This window comes from Convolutriloba macropyga, chromosome 13, assembly GCF_964194025.1.
Source record: "Convolutriloba macropyga chromosome 13, txConMacr16.3, whole genome shotgun sequence".
NCBI classification, from domain to species: Eukaryota; Metazoa; Xenacoelomorpha; order Acoela; family Convolutidae; genus Convolutriloba; species Convolutriloba macropyga.
In genome coordinates this window covers 8,993,372-9,021,320 of record NC_134480.1, presented here as the reverse complement: position 1 = coordinate 9,021,320, position 27,949 = coordinate 8,993,372, and the positions used below count along the sequence as shown (strand labels likewise).

At 35.4% G+C, this 27,949-nt stretch overlaps 3 protein-coding genes across 3 annotated transcripts in view; 1 reads left to right on the top strand and 2 right to left on the bottom strand.

Annotated features, from left to right (window-relative positions):
* Positions 1–27,949, bottom strand: part of LOC142351948 (retinoic acid receptor RXR-gamma-like) — a 124,460-nt gene that overhangs the window by 41,172 nt on the left and 55,339 nt on the right. The window lies entirely within an intron of this gene.
* On the bottom strand, positions 77–13,263 carry LOC142352009 (uncharacterized). Its single transcript, XM_075404334.1, has 3 exons — positions 12,956–13,263; positions 3,339–3,446; positions 77–321 (listed from the first exon to the last, which is right to left on the bottom strand). The coding sequence occupies exons 1-3, from the start codon at positions 13,119–13,121 to the stop codon at positions 287–289; spliced, it is 309 nt and encodes a 102-aa protein (XP_075260449.1). The 5' UTR covers positions 13,122–13,263; the 3' UTR covers positions 77–286.
* Positions 23,826–27,949, top strand: part of LOC142351947 (tyrosinase HcTyr2-like) — a 72,671-nt gene continuing 68,547 nt past the window's right edge. The window contains exon 1 of the mRNA XM_075404226.1: positions 23,826–23,990. The gene's annotated coding sequence lies outside the window, so the exon portion shown is untranslated. The remainder of the gene's footprint in view (positions 23,991–27,949) is intronic.

Here is a 27,949-nt window from a genome sequence, read left to right as displayed (position 1 = left end):
CGCATTCACCAAATTTCTTACAAAAATTCACCCCAAAAAACCTCGACCCGGGCAGGAAATGAAGATGAAAAAGAAGAAACTTAAAAGCATTTTAATTGCAATGATGTCGAGATTAATTGCAGTTATGTCATCACACATATTGACCATAAACAAACGTTAAAACACATCATTGGTTCTTTTCCGCTGAAGTGCATTAGATCCCTATCACCTGCACTGACTTAGTTCACTCATTTATTATTGCACTGATTGTCAAGTCACGGTCACTTCTACTCCGGCATACGATTGTCTACTGCAACGGCTTCGCTTTTGCTTTTTCTATCCCTGAAACACACAAATTATTCCAGTTTAACTCTCTAATGGCTGCAAATCCGCTATTCCAGACGGTGGTGAATGAAATCTATGAAATAGGATGTTCTCATTAGCCAGTAATGCAAGTTTAGATAAAACTGCAGTTTCGGAAAAAACCGAACCCAAAAGGAACATATGACCGAAGGAGTTTTCCTTGAAGTTTATGGCTACTGGAGTGCTGACCTTCTGGCTATAATAGGGGGTATAGTTTCGTGTGAGGTGGGTTATAATTTTGTTGGGGGGTAGGGCGTGGGGGGTGGTATTATGGGAATAAGGGGACTTAAGAACCATTTTTGTTGATTAGTCTTTAATTTTCTCCAAAAATAGTCTCATTGTAGATAATTACCGCCCGCCCTGTTTGACTTCATAACTTTCGCCTCGGGTCGGTTTCTCAAAAGTCTTCAAACTCTGTTTCTTGTCTACCAGCCTTGCTTCGACTTTGAAGAACTTTTTTAAAAATTTTAGCTGTTAACTCTTAAAAAACTTTTTCAGCTCCAACTACTTGCAGCTCAGTTTTGCATGACACCGTCCCGAGCGTACTTCCAAAAACCGATTCCCATTGCAGTTCAGCCTTGCATAAAAATTGCCAAATTTAATTCTGTTGTTCTTAAGTCAGGAGTAATTTGTACTTCTCAACAACACTTCTCAACACATCGAGCCACTGCAGCTCATAAAAAAAGATATTAAAAAAAGAACATTGTTAATTTCCTCTGGTACACATAAGAATAAAAAGCAAATGGCAAAAGAGGCAATGTAAAGTTAAGAATATAACATTATGTAAAATTATAAAATCATTAAATTACTTAACTAAAAATTTGACCTTTCATAATGGTCTAAAATTGCCTAAAATGGCCTAAAATGGCCTAAAATGGCCTAAAATGGCCTAAAATGGTAAAAAAATGGCCTAAAATGCGAGCAAAAAAAGTTCTCACAATTTTATATGTACATCATGAAGATTTAAAATAAAAATTAAAATCTAATGCTCTCAATGTCATCTTTCATATCAGTTACTTTTCGGTCCTTCAAAAATTCTTTCCGAAAATATTCTTTCAGTTTTTTTTAATGAAGCTGTCGATGTAAATATTTTTTCAGTTCTTTTCTTTTAACGAAGCTCATTAAAACCGAATCTCGCATTGCATCACAAATTTGGACGACCAGACGCTCACTCCAATTGCAACCTATCGTAGAACTTAATTCTGAACCACATTCGATCTTGATGAGAAATATCATCGCGAGTTTTAAGATATTATGAAGATAGTTCCAAGATGGAGTTTCCTTTTCGCAAAGAGAGTAAGCGAAAAAAATTCATTTCTCTGAGGGAAAACTCTGATAGAAAACTAAGGATTTTCACTCAATTAAAATTAAATGAGTCCTTCCGAAAAACTTGAACTTTACTTGCAGTGCAATTTATATTTTTCATCATTTGGAACTTTTTCATCATTTCTTCACCGAAACATTTAATAACCAGTAATTGGTTGTGACTAACAGATAGTTTATAAATAAATTGAACAGCGAGAAAGCATATCGAGAGAATATGGTCATTGAAAAATTCATTTTGGGAATAAATGATTGCTTTTAGCACAATTGAGAAAAACATGAAGCAAATTTTCTGATCGGTCATTGTGAAAAGTAATAGAACGTGTATTTAGTTTGAGTTACAATCAGAGCTAACAAAAATTTGAGAAATTTGGATTTGAGAAAAAAAAGTATTTGTGCTTTGTTTAGATGTGCGTTAAAAGTTTTTTTCCAAAAAATTCTAAGCCTTTTTCCAGTATTGTTCTCGAAGGTAAAAATTCTCCCAGTTTGTTGCTAATGAATTGTGTTATTAAAAGCAATTTCCAAATTTTCCTTCATTGAGGAACGCAAATCTTAGATGGGTCTAAAAGGGACTTCAACTTGAATCAAAACCGTCAAATACCTAATCAAAGTTCAGCTGAAGGTTTTTCTTTTTTTCTTCGGTTTTTCTTTCTCGAGCGGAAAAATTTTATATTGCTTATTCAGAAAACGATAATGAAAAAATAAATGAAACAAATTATCAAGACTAAGGCAAGAATGTTTGAATATTTAGTTCATTTTAAGAAGTCATCGTACAGAAAGAGCAGAAATCTTCATTTCTGCAATTACAAAAACAGAACACAATGACAAGACTCATAAAGACAATTAAAAGGAAAAAATGATCATCTTTTAAAAAACATCTATTGAAATGAAGTATATATATATATATATATATATATATATATATATGTATATATATAATATATATATATATATATATATATAATCAAAATTATAAAATAGGTTCAATTCAACATATATTGTATTGATAAAGTTGCTTGTTACCATATATACATTTTGAATTTATATTTTCTTCAATATATTTGTCTAAATATAATGTAACTATGCATAAGTTTTAATTCAAGTAATTTATCTATCGAACATACCCTAGTCGAGGTGTCCGCTGAAGTTCCGCTCAAAAAATGCAAGAGATGACTGGAATGAGCGTAATCGTTCAAAAAGATGAAAGAACTGAGCGGAATTTGAGCGGAAAAAATCAAGGAATGAGTGGAATTTGAGTGGAACAGAAAATCTAAGCATTGAACGGATGAAACAAAGAACATATAGCATATTATAATCAAAATTTAAAAGTATTAGTTTTTTTGCATAGGATAAAATTGGTTTCTAGGCTCTATATGATAGGCTTCCCGGCACATTTCTGCTTTTTTGAAGTCTCAAGGGCTATTAATTAGCGTTTTTTTCTTCCGCTAAAACTCCACTCATTTCTTGCATTTTTTATTCCGCTCAAATTCCGCGCATTTCTTGCATTTTTTATTCCGCTCAAATTCCGCGCATTTCTTGCATTTTTTCCCTATCAGTCCTCGACTGGTACCGGGGATTTATGGAGTAGGGAGGCAAATTTACCTGTTTGCCTGACTTTCTTACCTGTCCAATATTTAGAGTGCAAACAACAATGGAAACCGAGAGTGACTAACTTTCGCATAATTCTGGGGCTTCGTCTGTCTTATCTAAGCAATCGAACTCCCCTTCGCAAACGTAGTTGAAGGGCAGCTTGCGTTTCCCTTCGTCACACAGGAACCCATCTGTAACACAATCAGCGCCCGGGCCGAGTTTTCACCCTTAATTCACCCCTAATTAGCGGGGATTAGGGTGTAATGCGTATTCCCTTCCTATTTATAGGGCAAAAGAGTGTAAGAGTATAATTTTGAGAAATTACACCGTTTCTACACTCTTATCTGCACTCTTTTTACACTCTTTGCAAAGAGTGTAGTTTAGGGTGGACTAATTAAAAATTACACTCTTACACAATTGTCATTATCAACAAATTGAAACTTCGAAGGCAAGTATCAGTTGGCGCAGTGGTTAATGCCCAAAGTGAAAGCAACATATTGGATAGGGGAAATATGCAGGGATCAATCCCCATCCCTTCCACTCTTTTTAAATTACACTTATATAATTACACTTTTCCACCCTTAATTAAACGGAGAAACAGGGGTGTAATTTTTTTAATATTTAACTCTTTACACTTTTCCCCCGTTATTTTTGCGCAAAATTCGCGGCGCAAGTGTATAATGTCACTTATAGAAGTACAGAAAACATGACTACTATAATAGGAACGGGCAGCATCAATGCGATTTCAGAACTAGCTGATTTCATTCGTGGGTTGACCACCATAAAAGTAAGCAATCATAACACGCCATATATGGATTTTAAGAAAACTTAAAGATTTCTGAGTTTGGTTGACAAAACGTCCAAAATACCACCTGCTGTTCGAAAACATTGTTTCTGTGCATGAAAATTCTGTACTGTATTTAACTTTTATGGTGCCGTACTTACCATAAAATGCTATAAAAAGATGATTATGGACATTTCGATGGTTAAAAATTTTGCATAGAAATGCAAATGTTGTCTCATTGTATTCATTATTTTGCTATGATCTGTTTAATATGACTTTGCAATGACCTGGTCAAAGCGTCTCCTGATGAAAAATCTGAACTTCAATCGTAAGAAAAAAATGTTCAGAAGAAAGCATTTGGTTTGAAAACTCAACCTGGGGAAAATCTTTCTTTCGAAAGTCTCCTTAAATGTTTTTCATAATCATCATTAAATTTCAGATATGTACTATGGAAATTCTACTGGCAAGATATCACAGACATCAAAGTTTTGATAGTGATGTTTCGAAATAAAATTCACAAAATATTACAAAAGTTTTAGAGTATCCTACTAATTTGTCTTAATTTTCTTACTTTTTTTACTTTTAACGATTTTGATGTTTTCAGCAGGCCACTGGAGAAATACTGTGATCTCCTAATTTAAGAAAGATGGAAAAAACAGCAAAAAGTTTTGCTAAAAAATCATTGGCTCAAAAAATTTCAGCGTGCCAAACTCCCAAAAGAATTTGTGTGTTAAATAATATCCTATGCAGAAAATCAGTTTTTTGGAACAGCACATATGGGAATGCTTTACGTCTACCACTTTTTCCGGTATCCCTGGTTTAGACGCTAAGTTCTGTAGTTTCATTTTAAGCTGAATTGCTTTGTATTTCTCAGTTTCAGAGAATCAGTTTACTTTAATGTCGTAAATTTGCTTTTTTCTAGTGCAAATGGACACTGAAGAAGAGAAAGGTAAACAAAATTTTATGAGAAGACTTTATCAGCAATTGGTGGATTGCTACTCACAAATTTTTTGTGAAAATGAAAACTGAACAGAGAAAAAACTTTTAAAAGTTTTTATCAGAACACTCAAAACGTTTTTCTAAATTGGTGGGAAAGAAGCAGATAGGGCTACCATTGCTCTATACTCCTATATAACACAAAAGGATAGTGAACGTAGTGACACAATTTTTGTGCTCATTTTATTGCTTCACAGAAACTTATTTCTTTCTCTCACTTTTTAGTGTACAAGCTTCAACTCCTGTTTTCGCTATATAAATATATTTTGCCCTCCAGAAGTCATGGAAAATACAAAACAGGAGACGAATCAAACAAGTTCCCTTAACCAACAATATTTTTTTCATTGTTTTATTTGGAGAATTATACTAGCACTGAGCTGTGAAATTTTTCTTCTGATTTTCTCGATCTAATCTGTCAATACCTTGACAGCCTATTACAGACTGCCTCTGCAGAGATCCGTGTGAGTATACCACATCCAATTCTTCTTAGTTTTAGACGTCTCCTCAGTGGACCAATAAAAATTATGTTATTGTAACTTTGGTGGACCCGATTGCTATTCACAGCTGCGTTCCCTGACTTTCCTCACAGTACACACCCCAGCACATCAAAAACTCAAAACAAAAAACTCTAAAAAATTCACCGGTAACTGTTTATTAGAAAAGCAAAAAAAAACAGACGAATATCTTTAGTCCGTCAATACTCCTCCCCAGCTTGCAGATAGACAACGTCCAATTGAAAACTCTCCTCCAGTTCATTGCAAAAATGGCCCTCCGCTATCATCACAACCAGCCTACCAAAAAACTCACAAAGTGTAGTTCCCTTTGCAGCTTGTTTGAAACAAAACCCAGTTTTGCCGCTAGAAACTTCACTATTAACTGCTCTGCGGAGCGCACTACAATTTAGGCCCAAAGGTTTGCCCAAAAAGTTTTTTTCAAAAACAGGCAAAAATCAGGTTTGCCACAACCGGTTTACACTGTTTTTACACTAATCGAAACACCCTAAAATAATAGTTTAAATTATATTTTTTCATAAACATTAGACAACAGGTTCTCTAAGTAATCATTTAGTTCTCCCACAATATGTGAAATAGCTTACAATCTGTTTAAGATAACTGAAAGGTATGAACAACGCGTAAAAATACTCTTAATATCAAGAACAAAACCCATTGATTTGTTGTTTAAATATAGTGAACTGATTACTTCTTTTCTTTCAAATTTCTTTAATTTTTAGTTTTAAGGGAACACCCCAACGCCTGACTCAGACCAGCAAACGTACCATTGTTTGGGAAATCAACTTGAAACAACCCGTACCTACCTTACACTAGAACTGAAGGAGATCGCACACTTTTCAAATCCCCACCAACATTTTTCGGAGATCAAAACAGCGGAGAACAATTACCTAATTGGATAAAAAGGAATCAAAATCACAAAAACCACTTCTCTAGAAAAAAAAATGAGCTCAAGACTGGTTAAAACAATCAAAGATAACAATTAACTTTGAAACACAGTATGAAAAGATAAATTTATCTACAAAACAGCCTATAATTAGGGTAAACGAATCCGTCTCCATGTTTGTTCACAAAAATTTTATGTGACAGATGCAACGAAAACACTGTTGGATATTTTGTTTTTCATAATTTTGACTCATGATTGTCTAACGCATTTGCACTGCGGTTCCAGTACTCTTAATATATTAGAATTTTTTTGTTAATTGCCGCAACAGTTGAACAACCTACTCTTATAGAAATAGAATCCGCAATGCTAGTTCAGGAGTTCGACATCTCACTGTAAGACACTATGACTGCTCACCTGAGCAACGCATCATTTTAATCTCATCAGGAGTGGCATATATTGGGAAAACGAACGCTGATTTGCAGATCCTACCGCCCGAAGTTCTTTTTTATTAAAAATCCAAGCTGTAAAGATACGCGCTTTTGCCCTTTATGGGCGCATTGAGGCCAGAGAAAACTTTGGCCGCAAAATTTTTCTTGATAAGAGTTATCGATTTGATTTTGATAAGTGGAATGTTAAAAAAAATGGGCACCCCTTTTTTATCCCAACCGAAACTGAAGCACGAAGAAAACCCCCTCGCATAGAAACGAAAAATAAGCCCATTATCACCACCATAATTAGAATTTGACTTTCTTGATTCTGGATGGCAATCACCTAGAAAACCAGGACGAAGACGTTTTCATTTTAACCCTTGCCAACTGTTTGCATCGGAGCGTAAAAATTTGATCTACAACCAAGCCGATGATGACTAGACTTGGATTTCTACAGAGCTCCAGATAAAATCCTCGAAATGAATATCATGTCGTCCAAGCACACAAGGATGTTTATACATACTCATGAACAATAAACTTATTGTTTATCTCCAAAAACTAAAAATGTATACAACAGAGACACTAGGAATCACAGTTACATTGAGAAATTGCACCGCATATCACTCTATTAAAGTCACCGTTATATAGGAGCGGATCAAGCACTGTCAAAGCACTTGCCGCTCCACAGAGAGATTGATTAAGTGGTCTATGGCATTTGCATGATTTTTTCTTTGACAAAATTGGCCCTCTCTTTCCCTATCTCACTCTCAAAATTCAAATTGGTCAGAATACCTCTCGAAAATTTTTTGAGAATAAACCCTATTACGCGATGCGTTATCAGGCCATTTTTGTTAAAACGAAAACGGTTTCTTTTTGCTAGAAGCAAGCCCTCTAAAAGGTTTGTAGACGTACATCTAACTTTCCATATTAATAAAATCAATATTATCACTGTACAGAAAGGCACTGATATTAAATTTTTAAGTTATACCGTTTGAAAATAAAAATTTGTTGTTAGGCTGAAAGAAACTATTTTTTAGAAAACCAATTTTATAGCGAGATCGACCTTAAAATGTATTGATGCAATTGACTGGCTGCGCGACTAGTTGTTTTAATCTGAAAATGAACCATATTCAACTCTCAACATATAAAAAAATTCTGAGGCTGAAACAGTGGATGAAAGAAGGTTTATCGATTTGATCTTAAAAATTGTATGTTAAATTTTTGGGCACATCATTAGTTCCAACCAAATCTGACGCAAAACGAAAACTCGCTCGTCTATAAACAAAAAATAAACAAAAAATATGCACCATTAGGAACCCCGTAATTAGAATTTGACTTTCTTGAAGATCCTCGAGTGCGATCAAATAGAAAAGCCCAACGAAAATGTTATCAATTTAACCCTTGGTAACCGTTTGCACTGCACCATTAACTTTTAGTCTCAAACCGAGTCGATTAGGACTGGAGTTGGATTTCTACAACGCTGGACAATTTTTCAGATAAAATTCCCGAAATTTTTCGACGCACAAAATGATGCTCGTACCTACTCACAAATATTGCACTTTTGGTTGATCACCAAATTTAAGAATGTGTATTACATTAGAAATCTTATTACACGAGGCATTATTAGGCCATTTTTGTTCAGAACGAAGAGGGATAAGATTTTACAAGAAGCAAGCCCTTTAAGTTGTTTGTAGACGTATCTAACTGTCCCTAGTAAAAAAAATTGTTTTCAACGTACTGCAAAGCACTTGTTTTACGTGGTTGTTTGATATTGTTTGAATTTTAAAATTTGTTGTTAGTTTGAAATATAGAATTATAGACTTTTTTTTAGAAAACAGCTTGTATTTGGAAATCTATATTAAACTGTACAATTCGATGTTATTGACTCGCTATGCATATAGTTAGGTTTTTCTGAAAATCAACCACATTCGTCTCTCAAAATACAAAAACTACTGTGACTGAAATAGTGACTGAAACAGGGTTTATCAATTTATTCTTGATAAGTGGTATGTTAAATTATCGGGCACATAATTTGTTCCCAATTAAAACTGAAGCACTACGAGAACCCGGTCGTCTAGAATCAAAAAATAAGTACCAATGTGCCCCCTAAATATAATTTTGCTTTCCTGAAGATCAACGATGGCAATCAAATAAAAAAAACTCGACGAAGTTGATTTAAATTTAACCCCTGCCAAGCGTTTGCACTGCAGCAAAAAATTTTAGTCTGCAATCGAGCCAATTATAATTAGAGTTGGATTTCTACAAAGATGGACAATTTTTCCTGATAATTTTTTTGATATTGATTTCTTGTCTTTGACGCACAAAAGAATGGTTGTACCTACTCACAAATATTACACTTATTCTTGATCTCCAAAACTAAAAATGAATACTATATAGACACCAGGAGTCATAGTTATTTTAGGAAACTGCACAGCAAATCGTTCATATCGCCACTGTTATTTAGGAGCCGATCGAGCACTGTAAAAGCAGTGGCCAACCCAAAATTAGTTTGATTAAGTTGGCCACTGCTTTTGAAAAAATTTCTTTGACAGCAATTTGGCCCTCTCTTTCTCTATCTTTATCTCTCTCTCTCTCTCACTCTCTGGATTTAAATTTTCAGGGAATCCACGGGAAAATTTGTTTGAGAAAAAATCTTATTACGCGACGCATTATCAGGCTATTTTTTTCAGAACGAAGAGGGACTAGATTTCACTAGAAGCCAGCCCTTTAAATTGTTTATAGATGTACATCTAAGTGTCCCTAATAAAAAAATTAATATCACCGTACAGCAAAGCGCTTTCAAATGGTTATTTTATATCATTTAAATTTAAAATTTTTTGTTAGTCTGAAATACAGAAAAATAGAGCTTTTTTTAGAAAACAGTTTGTATTGGTAGATCAATATTGAAATGTACAATTTACTGCTATTGATTCGCTATGCAAATAGTAATGTTGTTCTAAAAATGAATCAAACTCAATTAAAACAGAAAAATTGCCATGACTGAAACAAAGATCTCAAGCAAACAGGTTTCATGATTTTATCACTAAAATTCCCTTTGTTTGATTTGTAACCGCCGGCAACAGAAACACATTTGCAAGGCTTAGAAACCATAACGTGATTTCTTTTCTTCAGTTTAAAACAGTTTCTTTTCTCCTCTGCGCAAACAAATAGTCACTGTTTCTGTAGGGATCTAATATACTACTAGAGCAAAAATTTTCCTCTTGGTCTGTAGGAGCACCATATAGAACGGACGACTCGAGTCAAATAATTTGTTACAATTGACGCAGCCATTGATTACGCATACTGCCTGATGCCTCGAAAAAATGGGGTGCTAAATAAATTTAAAGTTTTCACATCCAGCGAAAAACAACACACCAAAAAGCACATCTTTGGAGTAGCAACAAAATTTGGAGTAGCAAAGTCATTACTGCATCGTAATTACTTCATCGTAATTTTTTAAGACCTGGCAAGGCATGTTTAATAGCAAGCTTATTTTTTCGATTGAGAAAACCGTATTCAGATTATTCCAATTACATTTTTTCTAAACGGAAAAGAATTAATAGGTTGCCGACTTGACTGGCGTGATCCTATAAATGGCAATATTAAAAAGACTCGCACCTCGTAATCTCACACCCAAATTTACATTAGTTCACATATTCAGCTTTTTTGTTCTAGAAGTTTCTTGACAATTATTTTGCATGCATCAAAAATAGGCACCAACAACACAATCTAACTCTCCTAAAAAGGACTGCAGGCAGTCAAATTCTTGAGCAAACTCTGACTCTGAGAACGAATTGAGTCAATAACATCGAAAATTCGAACTTCTACAAAACAGTTTTAAAAATTTACAGGACACTTTCTTTCAAACTACACAATCAAACCGGACGGACTAGCCGTCAGAATCGTTTATGTAAAACAAAAGAAAGAAAAGCTTCTGTTCTTTTGCTAGAATTTCCTTGAGTCCGCCACAGGGACTAATCAGCTCAGTACGGATGCCGAGAGTCAATCCCCTTGAATTTTTTCGGAAAATTTTTGCATCTTCCAGCTGGACCAAACTCTCCTAACATAAGACCTCTCTGAAACACTTACAGATTAACACAGAACGCACGATTCATGTTGCTGAACGAACAAACCACCTTGCCAATCTGGCAGTTCATCCCCTCATCCCTACATTTTTCCCTTGCAACCCTAGACAGCTCGATAAAGAATGCATTGAAGAAGGCCATGACAGAGACCTTATTATAGAATGCATTCTTTTTCCAGTCGACTCAAATTTACGGAATTGTTTTCGCATAATTTTTATCCCAAAACTACATTCAGGCAGCACTCTAAAACGTGCACCAGAACTACGAATCTTTTTACCTACAATTTGTTTTTTTCATCCAACTCTGGTAGATGTAAGGAGCGAACCCTGCCAGTTAAGACAACCAAATTGCACCAAACGATAAATAATTATAAGTTCGTTCAGCGCCCCATCAGACGTCACGCTCTCCTCAACATCAGCTCCCTTCTCTACTACGTGAACTCAAAAAACAAATGTTAGTAAATCTTTGAAGTGCAGTATTGCAAAGCCAACTGGATAAAATTCGGTCGTACCAGTGAGCCAGGCAAACCCTTTTCTTATGTTTTTCCAATCGAGGACTCGCAATGTTTTGAAGGTGGTGCAATCATATTCATTTACGACAACGCATTTTATCTGTGGTACCGTGACTGGCCATTATTGCAATGCGGAGCTTGATCCAAAAGCTGTTACCACGCGTCTGGTCTTGGAGTGCTTTTGCATTCCTCTCGATGATGCCTTGGACTTTGGTTTCAAGTATCTCAATTATCCGAGACACAAATCTCATCAAAAAAGACATTGCTCCCACAACCGGAAACTATGTTCCAAAACTCAATTTGCCCTGTGTCTTCGTTCAGAGCTAATTTCATTTTCGTTTTTGTTGTTCTGTATTCTTTCGCTTTTCTTCTCTTTTAGTTTTAATTTTAGAAATTGTTTTTCATTTTTTTTACACTGTTCGATGTTGATATATCAAAATAGCTATTCTTGGATAGTTCAGCTTCTCTTGAGCTGATTATCTCACGGTAATTAATTTGGGTGCTAACCAGAAGGTAAGCCGTTAACCCATAAATATACCGAAAAATGCAATAAAGTTCGGTCCAGTAAACAAAAGACAGTGGGAGAGAGAACTGGGAGGGATACGACCTCACTAGCCAGAATACTTTTTAACTGGTATATTGCACGACTGACTACTAACTGACAACACGAGTCAACCCTATTACGGCTTTACTAAAAAAATTCACAAAAATTTTGACAATTTTTCTAGCTCAAACTGACCTCGGATGGATGCGGTAGACAAAATTCCGTTTTGTGTTTTCTCCGTCAACCACAGAATGAAAAGACTTATCACTTTACCTAAAAAACTCGCGTGCACATTTTAAAATGCCGAAAGTCTGCAGTGCCAGAAGTCAAAATGCCAGAAGTTGCTACTTAGCCAGAAGTTGAATTTCGTTGACTTTCGTCATTTTAAAACGTGCGCGTTTCGTGTTTTAAGCATGGTTAAGTGACTCTGCAGAAGTCACTTCGAAATTCTGACTTAATATGTCGAACAGCTTCGCGGTTCTCGATAAACGCCAGAAGTTCTCAGTGACTTCAAGCAGAGTCACTTAACCATTACATAGCGACTGCTTCCTTAGTTCAGTCAGTGTCCTGATTTAAAATAGCATGTGTAACCCATTGACTACGGCAATATTCTTATATCTTGTCGTTATAATTGAAGTTCGTTTTTAGTGTTTTTCGGAATAGGTTAGTCGCATAGAGGGATCTCTTCTGTTTCGCAACCCCCCCCCCCCCCCCCCACCCAGCTTAGTGAGCATATATCTTTTATGACCCCCAGGCGCACGTGCTATTTTCTTACATAGTAACGTGCTATATAACAACATATAATTTGTAACTGGGGGGTCATAGAAAACACTGGGGGGGGGGGGGGGGACAGAATAGATCCGTATAGAGTTAGGTAAGTCTACTTTGCGCGCAAAAACAAGTAGCCCTGAATCTATAACCCTTAAGGCAAAAAGTCCCACATATGGTCTGCCTTACCTGTTCTTTTTGAGAGAGAACTCCAAACATGGCCATCACCACTACCCTCGCCTCTTAACTGGGTGAGAGTGGACTGTGAGGCCCTCTCTGCCTCGGGAGTAACCCGAACAACAATCAACAACATATATAATGAACCCCACACAATTATATTGAGGTTTTTATCCATTATTTTGACACTGGAATTGAAATATTAGAAAGTTGTATGGTTATATACTTCAGTATAGTTCCTTTACAGATTAAAGCTTTGGTCAACGATTCAACGATTTTGTAATGTTGAAAATTTTCAATTTAGAAATGACCGGTTTTCAGATTTTTGATTCTCAAGTGATCCTAATTTTCAAGGAGGTTAACCTAAGCAATCGCGACACGTAATGCATCAAAATGCATAAAATGAGCTTTGCGTTTTACGGTTTTCCTTCTGTCGTTCTGAAGCGTTCTTATTTTGCAGTTTTGGTTCCAAGGATCATCATGTTCTAGCTCAAAGTCACTTCTTATCGAACAATTGACACACCAGCCGTGATGAGACAATATATCCGTTCATGATCAGCTGATAGGCAGACTTTTACCACCGTTCGAACCCCATACCCCCCCCCCCCCTCAATTGAAAGAGTAACCCAAACTTATATATATAAACTATGATGCAAGGTACTGCTGTGTCGCGCGCATAAAGAAGTCTTGAATCGTTTGCTGTCTCATCTTCTGGCATATTAAAGTGGCACGGGAGGATAACATCGGCCCTCTTGCTGCCGCGGTCGTTCACGACAGCTCATAGTTCCCCTCACTTTATACTTTGGTGGTTCGGTTGCCAGTGAGGCGGTCCCGGTTAACACCCCTAGTTGAGAAATTTTCGGTTTTTAATTATAACAAATAGTCGGTATCGTCGTTTTATTCTAGCCAAAAAAGACAAACTTTCCCAAGATTTTTTCGTCGGCATCGTTGTTTTTAATCGGTATTTAACATAAATAAAATAGATTCGGTATCCGTACGGGTCGAGGAGTCAAAACCATAAACTGCTTAAAAAATTAAAAGTATTGTTGTGAATGTGGTGAATAGTTGTAAGAATCGCCGTTGAAAACGGTGAAAGCGGTAAAAATAAAAATTTCTGCTCTTAAAACTGCTAAATGTTACAGAAGTTCATCGCTTTCACTACATTCATTGATACAAGATGCGGGTAATTTGCAGTGAAAACCATTTTTCGCTGCATTTCAGCGCAATTCCTACATTGTTTTTTTTGTGTCAAAACCTCAACCCGGCAAAACTTAATAAGAGATATATCACCAAAAAGGCTCATATGGCATTGTCTCTTGAAAAAAATTAAATTAATTCCAGAAACGGGTAAAAACAATTCTCCGAATCTATAACAGTATTATCCCAACTCCTTCATTGTTTTCATAAGAACCATACATTATGCAGACTTCAGGATAATTCATCTCTGTTCAAAGTAAATTTTGAGGAGATTTGAAACACTTTTGGGTGAAATTTTTTTTGTAATTTCACTAAATTTTACATCACTTTATTTAAAAATAATATTTTTCACCCCCAAAAATTAAAGTTCAACTAAAAGACATAGTGTGAAATGTCAAAAAAAAATATGGATAACTCGTTAAATTGTTGAAACACTTCAATAATTTTTTTTCGCAAAACTCATTTTCAGATTAGAATGAAGGCAAAATTTTATTAAAAATAATTTTCGTTCAAAAGATAAAAAACGATCCAGAAAATAAAACCTCAGTATTTTTATTTGAAACCCACTTTATCAATGTCGCTTTACTAATGATGGCCAAGTGGGACAAAGGGCGCAAAATAGGCAAAAAATATACACAAACTGTACCGAAGTCGCTCAAATTGGACAAATCTAAAAACAAAAATTAAATAAATTGAAATGTCAAAACTCTAATTCTGAAGCTACACCCAGTTGATCAAAAAAACTTGCAGTCAAATTAAGTAGCACATAAGGAGATGATGCAAAACTAAAAAGCTGATGCCGAGCCAAAAATTCCTGAAAAATAACCGATGAAAATTTAAACTAGTCGAAAAAATTACAAATTTCAGAATAGTAAACAATCACAGCAAAATTAACATCTAGACAAAAATGATAATTAATCCAAGTGCAGTTGGGTAAATTGAACATATCAATCTATAAGAACCAAAAGATGAGATCAAAAAGTTTCGTAAATGTTTCGAATGATGGTTTCTACCACAAGACTCTAGCAGAAGCTTCGTTAGTGCGAAGAGCAAAGGTACTTAGGGCTAAATTCACAAAGAGTGCTGGTTGTAGCATTTATGCTCTTCAAGGACAATTGAATCATTTTCAGACAAAATTTTAATTCACTAGAGAAACGATGCGACCTTTCTTTGTTAGGACTAAGCCACAAACCGACAGAAATTAGATGAAAACTGAAAAAGTGGCTAAGCTGAAAAAATAGTAGTTCTTAGGCACAGTAATTTCAATAGTCGTAACAACCACGTTCATAACAAAAACTAAATTTTCCAAATAGTTTTGAAATAGAAGATTTGACAAAATATCAAACATAAATTGATCACTTTAGATAATTAATCGAGTTAAATTAGCAAAAAACTGACCAACTTTTACTTGCCGAACACTCTCATTGGAAGCGAAAGTAAAACTAGAGTTTAGAATGTTTTAGTTGGCAGAATTCAGTGTTATTTTATTTTAAACACTTGGGCTAAAGAACCAGATTTTGTGCAACTTTTTTAATGACAAAAGGTTGAAATTTACAAACTTTGGCCAAAACATTTTGGCTAGAAATCGAAATAAACAGGTAAAACCTTTATAGGTAAAACCAATTATAATACGGTTATCAACTGTAACATGTTTTAAACGACATTGACCATAAACTGTGCAAAAAATACGGAAATGGTGGACATAATCATTGGAAATCAGTGAAATATTCGCAAAAAAAACAAAATCTCAGTAAAAAAAAACAAAATTCAGTGAAATATGTTTTAATGATCTTTTCTACACTGGACGGCAATTCTGATGATAACACTGAAAACACAACGACAAATATACAGAGCGGCGAAAATTGACTGAACAAAAATCCGTTGAGCATATAGTTCCTCCACGACCAAGGTGGGTCGGAACAAAAACGAGTTTCTGAGACGATAAATTTTTATTAAATGTATAGAAAATAAAAGTGTTGTGCTATAAGGCGAGTTTGAAAACACCACCACATCCGCTACAAAAATCTTTATAATGTTTTCAATATTAAACAAAATATATCCTTAGAAAACAAGGTTTTGGATCGATTTTGTTAAAAAAAAACTTTTGAGAACCGAGAACTTTTTAAAGGGAAAAATCATTAAAAAAAGTAGCTGGGGCTAATTCAATTTAAACAAAAAGCGAGCTCGACTAAGAGAACTCGAATGAAATACCACCAGAAGTGCTCTCAAGTAAGTTAACCGGTTTTGAAATGAGCAGCTAATCGTCTTGGATAATATAGCATTTTGTGGTCATCATTGTTAGTTAATTGTTAACTTTTCCGGTGACACTGAATTTTAAAATCTTTCCAGTGTAGCAGTATAGAATAGAGAATATGAGGCAGTTCTTCACCACATCAAGAAGGAAAAAGAAAGGTCTCAATGAACAATTTGGAACGAAGAATACTGGAAGATGACATCCAAAAGTTTTTTTCCTCAAACGAAGGAACTGTATGACCCACCAAAAGACACGAAAGAATTTCTGGAAGCACCCGTCTCTCAAAGTTATCTAGAATCCCTGGACCGAGACAAAGCAAACAAACAAACAAAACAAACAAATTTTGACATTCAGTGAACACCGGACGATAGTGCGAAATATAATATAAAAAACAGATTTCGTATTAACTGCTTGTGAGATTCGAACGACATCCTTCAAAGCTAGTGAGATTTTTTTAATGAAAAAAAAAAGATGCGAAGAATGGCCAAAGGGCCTAGAGACCACCGCCCTAGTATAGAAGACCGAACAAAAAGATCGCAAGAAATATTCGGTATGTTGGGTTTTCCACGTAAGAAACCGTCGGTATAATCGGTTTTTTCTGTATGTTTCGCTTCAAACGTAAGAAACCGTCGGTATAATCGGTTTTTTCTGTATGTTTGGCTTCAAACGTAAGAAACCGTCGGCATAATCGGTTTTTTCTGTAGGTTTGGCTTCGAACGCAAGAAACCGTCGGTATAATCGGTTTTTTCTGTATGTTTGGCTTCAAACGTAAGAAATCGACGGTATAGTTGGTATTTTCTGTATGTTTGGCTTCAAACGTAAGAAATCGAAGGTATAATCGGTTTTTTCTGTATGTTTGGCTTCAAACGTAAGAAATCGTCGGTATAATCGGTTTTTCTGTATGTTTGGCATCAAACGTAAGAAACCGTCGGTATAATCGGTTTTTTCCGTATGTTTGGCTTCAAACGTAAGAAACCGTCGGTATAATCGGTTTTTTCTGTATGTTTGGCTTCAAACGTAAGAAACCGTCGGTATAATCGGTTTTTTCTGTAGGTTTGGCTTCAAACGTAAGAAACCGTCGGTATTATCGGTTTTTTCTGTATGTTTGGCTTCAAACGTAAGAAACCGTCGGTTTAATCGGTTTTTTCTGTATGTTTGGCTTCAAACGTAAGAAACCGTCGGTATAATCGGTTTTTTCTGTATGTTTGGCTTCAAACGTAAGAAACCGTCGGTATAATCGGTTTTTTCTGTAGGTTTGGCTTCGAACGCAAGAAACCGTCGGTATAATCGGTTCTTTCTGTATGTTTGGCTTCAAACGTAAGAAACCGTCGGTATTATCGGTTTTTTCTCTATGTTTGGCTTCAAACGTAAGAAACCGTCGGCATAATCAATTTTTTCAGTATGTTTGGCTTCAAAAGTAAGAAACCATCGGTATAATCGGTTTTTTCTGTATGTTTGGCTTCAAACGTAAGAAACCATCGGTATGATCAGTTTTTTCTGTATGTTTGGCTTCCAACGTAAGAAATTGACGGTATAATTGGTTTTTTCTGTATGTTTGGCTTCAAACGTAAGAAATCGACGGTATAATCGGTTTTTTCTGTATGTTTGGCTTCAAACGTAAGAAATCGTCGGTATAATCGGTTTTTCTGTATGTTTGGCTTCAAACGTAAGAAACCGTCGGTAAAATGAGTTTTTTGTGTATGTTTGGCTTCAAACGTAAGAAACCGTCGGTATAATCGGTTTTTTATGTATGTTTGGCTTCAAACGTAAGAAACCATCGGTGTAATCGTTTTTTTTTCTGTATGTTTGGCTTCAAACGTAAGAAACCGTCGGTATTATCGGTTTTTTCTGTATGTTTGGCTTCAAACGTAAGAAACCGTCGGTTTAATCGGTTTTTTCTGTCTGTTTGGCTTCAAACGTAAGAAACCGTCGGTATAATCGGTTTTTTCTGTATGTTTGACTTCAAACGTAAGAAACCGTCGGTATAATCGGTTTTTTCTGTATGTTTGGCTTCAAACATAAGAAACCGTCGGTATAATCGGTTTTTTCTGTATGTTTGCCTTCAAACGTATGAAACCGTCAGTATAATCGGTTTTTTCTGTATGTTTGGCTTCAAACGTAAGAAACCATCGGTATAATCGGTTTTTTCTGGATGTTTGGCTTCCAACGTAAAAAATCGACGGTATAATTGGTTTTTTCTGTATGTTTGGCTTCAAACGTAAGAAATCGACGGTATAATCGGTTTTTTCTGTATGTTTGGCTTCAAACGTAAGAAATCGTCGGTATAATCGGTTTTTTCTGTATGTTTGGCTTCAAACGTAAGAAACCGTCGGTATAATCGGTTTTTTGTGTATGTTTGGCTTCAAACGTAAGAAACCGTCGGTATAATCGGTTTTTTCTGTATGTTTGGCTTCAAACGTAAGAAACCGTCGGTATAATCGGTTTTTTCTGTATGTTTGGCTTCGAACGTAAGAAATCGACGGTATAGTTGGTTTTTTCTGTATGTTTGGCTTCAAACGTAAGAAATCGACGGTATAATCGGTTTTTCCTGTATGTTTGGCTTCAAACGTAAGAAATCGTCGGTATGTTGGGTTTGTTATGTTTGTTTGGTTTCAAATGTAAGAAACCGTCTGTAAAATCGGTTTTTTCTGTATGTTTGGCTTCAAACGTAAGAAACCGTCGGTATAATCGATTTTTTCAGTATGTTTGGTTTCAGACGTAAGAAACTGTCGGTATAATTGGTTTTTTTCTGTATGTTTGTCTTCAAACGTAAGAAATCGACGGTATAATTGGTTATTTCTGTATGTTTGGCTTCAAACGCAAGAAATCGACGGTATAATCGGTTTTTTCTGTTTGTTTGGCTTCAAACGTAAGAAATCGTTGGTATGTTGGGTTTGTTAGGTATGTTTGGTTTCAAACGTAAGAAATTGTCGGTATGTTCGGTTTGTTCTGTATGTTTGGTTTCAAACGTAAGAAATCGTCGGTATGTTCGGTTTGTTCTGTATTATTGGCTTCATACGTAAGAAATCGTCGGTATGTTCGGTTTGTTTTGGGTCTGTTACGTTTTTGCGTATATGGGCACAGATTTGAAGAGCAATAATGCTCATTTTGTGTCCTAATTGGATTGTAATTGGATATGATTTTTGAAATAATGTCCAATACTGTCCAATTGAATTAAATATTTCTATTTCTATTTTTTAGAAGGTAAGAAAACTTCGGTATGTTCTGCAGTTAATAGACGTAAGAAACGTTCAGTTTTTTGGTTTCATATGTAGGAAATTGTTGGTGTCATATGAAGGAACAATTTCAAGGTAGTGGATCAACGGCCATTCCGAGCTTCACGAAACAATTGGTTCATCTTTAACGCAACACCACCACCAAAACGTTTTCCCGAAAACTTCATCAGAGCAAAAAAAAAACAGTTGTTTTCAATCTACGCAGTGAGAAGAAGAACTCTGGAGAAATTTTCTCCAATTGAGTTAATTTTGATGGTCTTGCTGGTAGATTGAAAAGACCAAAATTTGTGAGTCCGGAAAGTTTCAATCCATTGACATTTTATAGAGCTGTCAAAACATTTTACAAATATGGATGAAAAAAGACACTAATGAGAGAGCGGTGGAACTAAACTGGGTCTTAGTATGTCTTCAAAAACAAAATCTGAAGGTTGTAAATCATCTCATCAACTGATATCCGGCTAAAAATCTCACATTAGGTAAAAGTAATCTTTATTTCTATCTTCTAACGAGGAATTAGCCTCTAAAATTGTAAAATCCAAAGAGGTGTCGACTAAATTGAAATCTGTTAGGAATTTAGCAGAGAAAAATATTTAGTAAACTCAATCAAAGCAACAGTGGACTTATACAAGATTTAAAAAAACTGATGTCAAGAATCAAAAAATAAATTGCGCAGAAGCAGATTGAGCGAAGGATAAACTAGTGTTTACCATTTCTCCAAAAATTGAAAAAAAATGGATGTTAGGTGGTCTATGCAAGTATAACTGCTGTGAAAATGGACCAGTACTGGATTCGAACAAGCATCTCTTACTTGCAAGTCTACTTTGCTACCCAATTACAAAAACTGGTTTTAAGCTCTCAAACGTGGGCATCTGCTATCACCCATTTTCATGTTTTTCTAGCCTTTTCATTTCTCTAGACAACTATACTTTGAACAAGTAAAAGTTCTCGGCAACCTTACAAAAATGGAGAACTTTTCAAAAAAAATTGGTCGTATGCTTTACTGATAACGAGTTCAACCAATCACAATTAAGAAAGTTAGTTGAGATGAACATTAGAAAGTAATTAAAAAAGGAAAGGTCAAGGAAAAAATTTTCACATTGATAACTGAAAACCTGCCAAAAGATAAGCAAAATTTGATTTGAGACCAGAGATAGCAAAAAAAAAACAGTCAATCAAAGTCAATGAAACAGTTAAGGGATATTTTCCCTCTGTGCCCCAGCTTAGTGGGCGCGTACTAATTGCACCCCCAGACGCACGTGCCATATTCTGTATTGATGATTTACTATGTAATGGCACGTGCTCTGTAACATGGGGTGCAAAGCGTGAAGGGGGCACAAACGGAAGAGATCCCAGTTTAGAGAAGATTAGCAGGAACACTACAGTTTTTGAAAATCAAGCGAAGCTTATTACAATCTGGATCGCAAACGGGGTCTCGTGATTGCTGAACAAACCAACAACTGAACATTGCTCCTGTTAGGCTGCTGCATTTTTTGACTAGTCCAATTGCGCTGCGAATGACGTCTATCCTCTGAAAGATTGGAGTTTGCGTCGCGTTTGCTGAGTTCACTTCGGTGATTTTTAGATTTCACTACTAAAATTGGGAGTTCGCGTCGCCATTGACAACTTGAGGTTCTTATCTCGCTTTTGAAGAGCGAATGACAAAGTCTAAATTGCAATTAATCTTTAGCAGTAGAATTAGGAGAATGTGAATCACATTTACAAATTACTGCTCAAGAGGAAATTATGATGATCATGAGTTGTTCATGCACAACGACAGGAACATCAATTTGTTTACAGTAAAAATAGATATTTTTCTGACTAGTAAATGAATAAAATAAGATAAAGTCAAGTTTTTGAACTAAATTTAAAAAAGGTGAAAATGGACCAAATACTGCAATTAATTGATGAAGATGAACCAAATAAGGTAAGGATTATTGATCCCAATATTCAGTCTATGTTATAGCTCCGTTAAACTGCAAGCGTTGAGATAACAAAAGTGCTTTAAGTGCCCCAATTCAAATTTCAGCTGTGATAACATCCCTGACCTGCTTAAGGAGTCTAATTTAAACTAGAGGAGCAATATACTCGATAGAAGACTAACGACCGGAATTTATTCCAGATATATGAAAAAAATTGGCAACTGATAACTGGCTGGTTGAAAACAGCAAAAAATTGCTGTAATTTTTTTGAAAGCAGAATATCATGGACAAACAAAATATCAACAGATCAGTTCATCTATGAAGTCATGTCGCAATTGGTTATTCGCGGACTGATCTTAAAAAATGCCCAAGGCAACCACAGCGATGTCAAACTATAAACCATTCGACATCTCTATAAAATATGAATCACTTTGCTACAATGAACAAATTAATCCATGAAAAAATTAAAGTTAAAAGAAATGAATTTAGTTACACACCTACAGCAATTGCAACTGACATTCTGAAAATATTGTTGCTCAGCCCGAAAAGGAACGAAACTCCACAGTTTTTTTAGGTTAAACTCATCTTAGACGTGACGAACCCAAGACTAGTCTGAGTGGAAATACAAAACATTGACGCTGCTTTTACCATACCAAAAAACCAGAAATCATTGTATCAATTAATGCCCTAATATTGGATTTAACCCTTGACTTCGTGTGGTGTAAATCCATTCAGTTTGTCACAAAGGATGCGAGAACATTTTTTGCACCAGACTAAATCCCTCATTGAATATATTCTTCTTTTATCTTAAATATGGCAAAGTTATCAATTTAAAATATATATTGCAATGTTAAAAAATGAAAAATCTATATATAAATTTTTTTTCAAGTAGAAAATGCCGCTCAACTTTGTGAAAGAAAAATTTCTGAGTGACAAACATCCCAAATTTTTTATCAAGATAAGAGTAAAAGTCAAATTGTGTTGTTGACAAATATGAAAACACCGACAAAATTGAAAATAAAGGCGACAGAGTTGATTTTTTTTCGTTTTTGACTGCAAAGCATTATAGTGATAGTTTTTTAAGACTAAATTGACTAGCATTCAATATTTTTTGGGGTGAAAACAAAAAAATCGAAGCAAACTAGAAGACACCAAACAAACATATGAGCATCGTTTTTGAAACTAAACGAATCAGTCTTATTTTTTTCCATTTTTGACCCTAAAATTACAGTGTTAGTTTTTCGTAAAAAAACTACTGTATTTAGGTGAAAATTGGATCAAAGTCGGACTGAAACACGTACAAAACGGCTCAAAACACCCCAATTTGGACCAAATAGACACCCGGGGTGCTAACTTATTATTTGGTATGCCCCTGGCATCATTTTGTAGCACCACGGGAAAGTGGCCAATAATGAGTGTGCCAGTGCAATTCAAATCTGATGTGACTAATACAATTGACATTGTAATGATTCTGTATTGATTTTTGTCGAAAAACTTGAATTTATAGATGTCCAGTACTGAATCGTACTTGAAGTTCGGTAAGGGCTGTCACTTAAAGTATTTCAGCTAAAATCTTCTAGCTTTCACTTACTCTTCCGTATTTTGAAAACTCATGAATGAATTGTGAAATCTTCATAAAACATGCGTTGATACTTCATTTTATTACTGTTATCTCAACATTTCTGGTGCCAAAAATTCATTGATCAGCAGTAAAAACGGCGAGAAAAATTTTTACTCATTACCACTTAACTGTCTTTCGTTCATCATTTTAGTCAAAAGTTATGGGATTAATTTTCAAAGGAATTGCTGTGAATATTGGAACACCCGGAAAGATTTTTTCCCACTTAATTTATCGCTAAAACTAGCAAGTCTTACAAAGTTTTACCCATTTCTTTACAAATTTTGGCAAGTTTTAGTGCTAGCATATTTACCCGGTTGATATAGTTTTTAATACAGATTTTTCTATTACATACAATAAAAATAATTGTGCTGTTTCTTCATCCCGAAATCATTGCGAGCAAATGTAGAAAACTGCAAAACTTTAAGCGTTTTTTGTTAACTTTTCTTCAAGGCCAATAGTCACCAGCCCGTTAGTTCAACTGAAAGTTATTACAAATATCGAAATGATATCATAATCTCAAAATAACTGAACGTTTTGCAAATGTGTTGCATATCAGAAAGCGGCGTTGTTTCATGATAGAAAAGGAGATATTTACCAACAAAACGTTATTTTATTTGTCAAGATTCTTTGATTCTTGATGGTTGTTGATTTTAACCTTCGGTTTCGTAACTACCACTTTTAGAAATATGACAAGAAGTTAATGTTGTGTTGAGTTCATAACATAACAGTTCATAACCTCATAATTAGAATAGATATCGCAACATCAGAAGCAACAAGTAAAGCTAAAAGATACTTCATTTCTACATAATTTTCCCGCAAGGTAAGCCAAGCCACTCAACTGAAACTTGGGACACCTTGATAAGAAACATAATAAATCTTGTTAAATCTTGCCAAGATCTTGACACATTACTTACCATGAAAATATCAAGATTTGTACGAACTTGCAAGATCTTTGCATGGGTATCAAGGAAAAAGATCTTGGCAAGATAACCAAGAAAGATTAACCATGACATGGCAAGGAACACAAAGTTGTAAACACTGAACCTTTAAACCAGATTTAGCACGAATTCATATTATCATGCAAGAATATGATTTACCTTAACTTTATATAGTGTGTTGAAATCTCAGAAGACTATGATTTCTATTCTGAGGACGAGATACATCGAGCAGCAATCAGAAAAGATAATAAGTGTTTTCAAGATTTGTCAGTATTTTGTCAAGAGCTGTCAAGAAGTTTTCCTGGCTATCTTGATAGGATCTTAGCAAGATCTTACTAAGATTTACCAAGAAATGCTGGTATTTCAAGATCTTGGCAAGTTTTGCTAGAAGTGTCAAGATCATACATGTTATCAAGAAGTGTTATCAAGGTGTACCAAGTTCCAGTTCACTGAGAATTTTCAGTTAGTTTTCTCTTAAATTTCATTCAGGACCATTATTGAAGTATTTTTTGGTCATTGAAATACTCAAGAGAAAAAGAAATGTGTCATAATCAATTCCTTTTCTGGTTCTGGAAGGCCTTTCAAAAAATTATCGAAGTTGATAATGATTTTTCATGGCGTTATATTACTAGGGTGAATTGGCACCAAAGGAACATAGCATTTGATTAATAAATATAGTTTTTAAATGCTTCTCAATAGCCTCATCCCAATATGCTTCCGATTTCACTAAAAATATACGATCAACATCGTAAACTCACTTAAAATAGCTCAAAAGCAGCAAGATTAAACGCAATTGCAATCTAAGCCAAAATGCTCTCTTCTAAAAAATGTGATGGCAAAACAGAATACATATACTAATCCCAATAAACTTATTCAACTCTTAAATATGCTAATGTGACTGCTGTAACGTAACGTTACGTTTCTTGTTAACATAGTGAAAAAAATAAATTAGTAAGGACACCGATTAGCTGATTGCTCTACTGCTTCGGGTTCATTAAATTTGGTCAAGGATGTAAAATAAATGCTCCTTATAAAAAGTCCACTAAGGGGTCCGGAAAGGCAAAGTAGACAACTGTTTTGTTATAAAAACCGGCTCAATATTTTTCCGAAAAGGAACCTTATTTGGTTTTGGTCCGTTTTCTGGTTTCTTCAATGATGGTTTCAAACCTCAAACGAAATAGTTTGGCCGGTTTCTACTAGATCAATTTTTCATTTTTTTTGTGCAAATAAAAATATAAAAACGCAACCTGAACATAAAAGCTAGACTATCTGAATAACGCTTCGAAAATTTAATCAAGAAGTTAGTACTTCGTTTTTCCTAAGTTGGAAATAAGTAAAAAAAATCAACAACAATAAATTTTAATTTCGAACGGCGGGTGTTCATTACACTTCCAACAGCAACGGAGCCCGTCTTAATCAACAAAAATAGGTAACATGAACGTTTTAACAACACAGAGCAACGGATTGACGTTGTAATTGTGACCTGCTAAGAATCAAAAACTTAATGATGTGGTTATTTCAATAAACTGCAGTACTATTGGTCTTTTCGATATGTTCGTAAAAACACAAATACATCAGCAAATCTATAACAGTCAAAAATATTGACAACACCCACAAAATTCAGAAAATTTTTCTAAACACAATCAAAAATTCCAAAGAGTGCGATTAGAACTGCGGATATTGGGAACCCACACCAAACGTTTCCGATTTTGGGCAAGTCATCATCATCATCATCTTTTGTCAAATCTTGGCAGGATATAGCAAGTCCTTTTCTGGATATTTGCATGATCTTGGAAGTATTTGCATGGTTTGTTGCAGTGAGTACAGATTAGAAATGTGTCGCAATGAATAAACCAAGCAATGCGAAAGGAAGTGGTTAATCAAGCAAGTGATGCAAAAGTTTTAATTATTTGTTGAGTGACAAAGTTTTTGTTCGATAGTCATTCTGTCACTCTTTGGGTGACTGTGTAGTATTACGAGAGCCGTTACAAATGAACGGATAATTAATCCCGCATTAGAGCGAACGTATTTAGGCGCTAATTAACCATTCTTTCGCCGCGCGCTAAACAAACTAACGCTTACTAAGACTACCAGTACACAAGTATTTAAACAACTCAGTTCGACTAATTTAAATAAGACAACTTTAGGCCTGGATCTCCTCGCTTATATCCAGGATAGAAAATGTACGCTGTTGAACGTAGGCGGCCTGTAAAACCACAGTTTCTTTTGATTTAAATTACTTCTGCTTTTGACAGTTGCAATGCAGATCTTCCCCCCCAAGTTCAATAAAGATGAAGCAGATTGCTTCAGGGGAAAAGACAATAGAGTGTCATAAAAAACCCCCAAGAAAACCATAATTGTTGCGGTTTTAGAAGAGGGGAAAAGCAGAAAACAGGCGCCTGCGTGATCAATAATTGATGCTCTCAGCTTTTTGGATTTTTATTATTTTTTGGAGTTTCAATAATTTCTCCGTGAGATAAAAAAAGAGTTAATTCTCTTGCCTTCTCGGCCAATAGGAAAATTAAGAAGCACCTCACTATGAACGTGAGTTTGTGATTCGCTCCCTATCGGCCCAAACGGAGCTGAGAGGAATTAATTGTTTCTCTCAGCGAAGTGGGACGGAATAAATTGAGAGAGACAGAAATCACTCCCAGAAGCAAGCAGCAGACAACTGCTTTCATTTTTCTCAAAATTTAACTTCACTTTAACAATAAAATAGTCGAACAAAATTGTTTAATAACTTAGACAAATAATTCCAGATTCGATTTTATAACTTTCTTTTTCGACAAATAACATAACTGAAGAAACACCCAAGTGAACGATCGCCCAGCAGCTCACCTCCATTTCACCACTACACAACTGGTAATTAGTAAGCTGTAAATTTATATTTACTCTTTTATAAATTAAAAACTTTCAGCCCCCCAACTATTTTAAATTGAGACTTATTGTTGCGAATGCAAAGTAAGCGTATATATATTTATATATAAACTAAGCAGCGTATGTTTGTAAGCGTGTAAGCGTATATATTTGAATTGAATAGCAAGCAATCAAGGCGGCATAGCGCAGACGGTAACGCACCGGACTCCGAATCGAAGGGTCGCTGGTTCGAGCCCCCAACTACGACCAAATTGGCAAAGCAAAATCAGTATTCTAATACATGTACCTTGAGCAACGGACTGTTAGAGAGCGGTTTGGGCCGAACCAGCCCGATTTAGACTAAGATGACTTAGACATAAAATTATTAGAGTATCAAAACGCTTTGAATGGTTCAATTTTAAGGCCAATGCAAGGCCAAATTACGTCATACATGAACTGAATCGACCGATATTGGCTAGCAAAAGGCTAACAGGTAGTGTCTAGCCTTTTTGCCGCCAGTGCTACTTTGAATAACTTTTGTTAACGTTGTTAAGTGAACTTCTTAGGTGTCGTATGTTATGTACACAAGCTATAGTTGGCATAAAAAGCCGTTTCTTGAATCTTATTCGATTCGTAATTGTTGAAAAAATATTTCCCGTCTTCCGTTTAGTTACATTCGAGTTTATTGTCGGATACAAGGCTCAAATATTTGGTCCACCACGTGAGAAAAAACCAGGACGAGGATTTTTCGTTCTTACATCGACTTCTATCGGTCAGGGGCCGGCTCAACGTTGGTGATAGTGTTCTGTGGAGCATTGCTAGTGGCTCAGTGTCCAGTAGAGGGACTTTGGCAGTCAGAGGCCGGGTCAACGTTGGTGATAGTGTTCCGTGGAGCACTGCTAGTGGTTCAGTGTCCCGTAGAGTGACTTTGGCAGTCAGAGGCCGGGTCAACGTTGGTGATAGTGTTCTGTGGAGCACTGCTAGT

Bases quoted from the DNA above. Each gene is read 5' to 3' on its own strand.
- LOC142352009 (XM_075404334.1), bottom strand. From the start codon at position 13,121: ATGGATAAAAACCTCAATATAATTGTGTGGGGTTCATTATATATGTTG. The intron at 3,447-12,955 runs GTAAGGCAGACC...ATTGTGTTACAG, and splicing joins TTCTCTCTCAAAAAGAACAG to ATGGGTTCCTGTGTGACGAA. The intron at 322-3,338 runs GTTAGTCACTCT...TGTGTGTTTCAG, and splicing joins AGCCCCAGAATTATGCGAAA to GGATAGAAAAAGCAAAAGCG.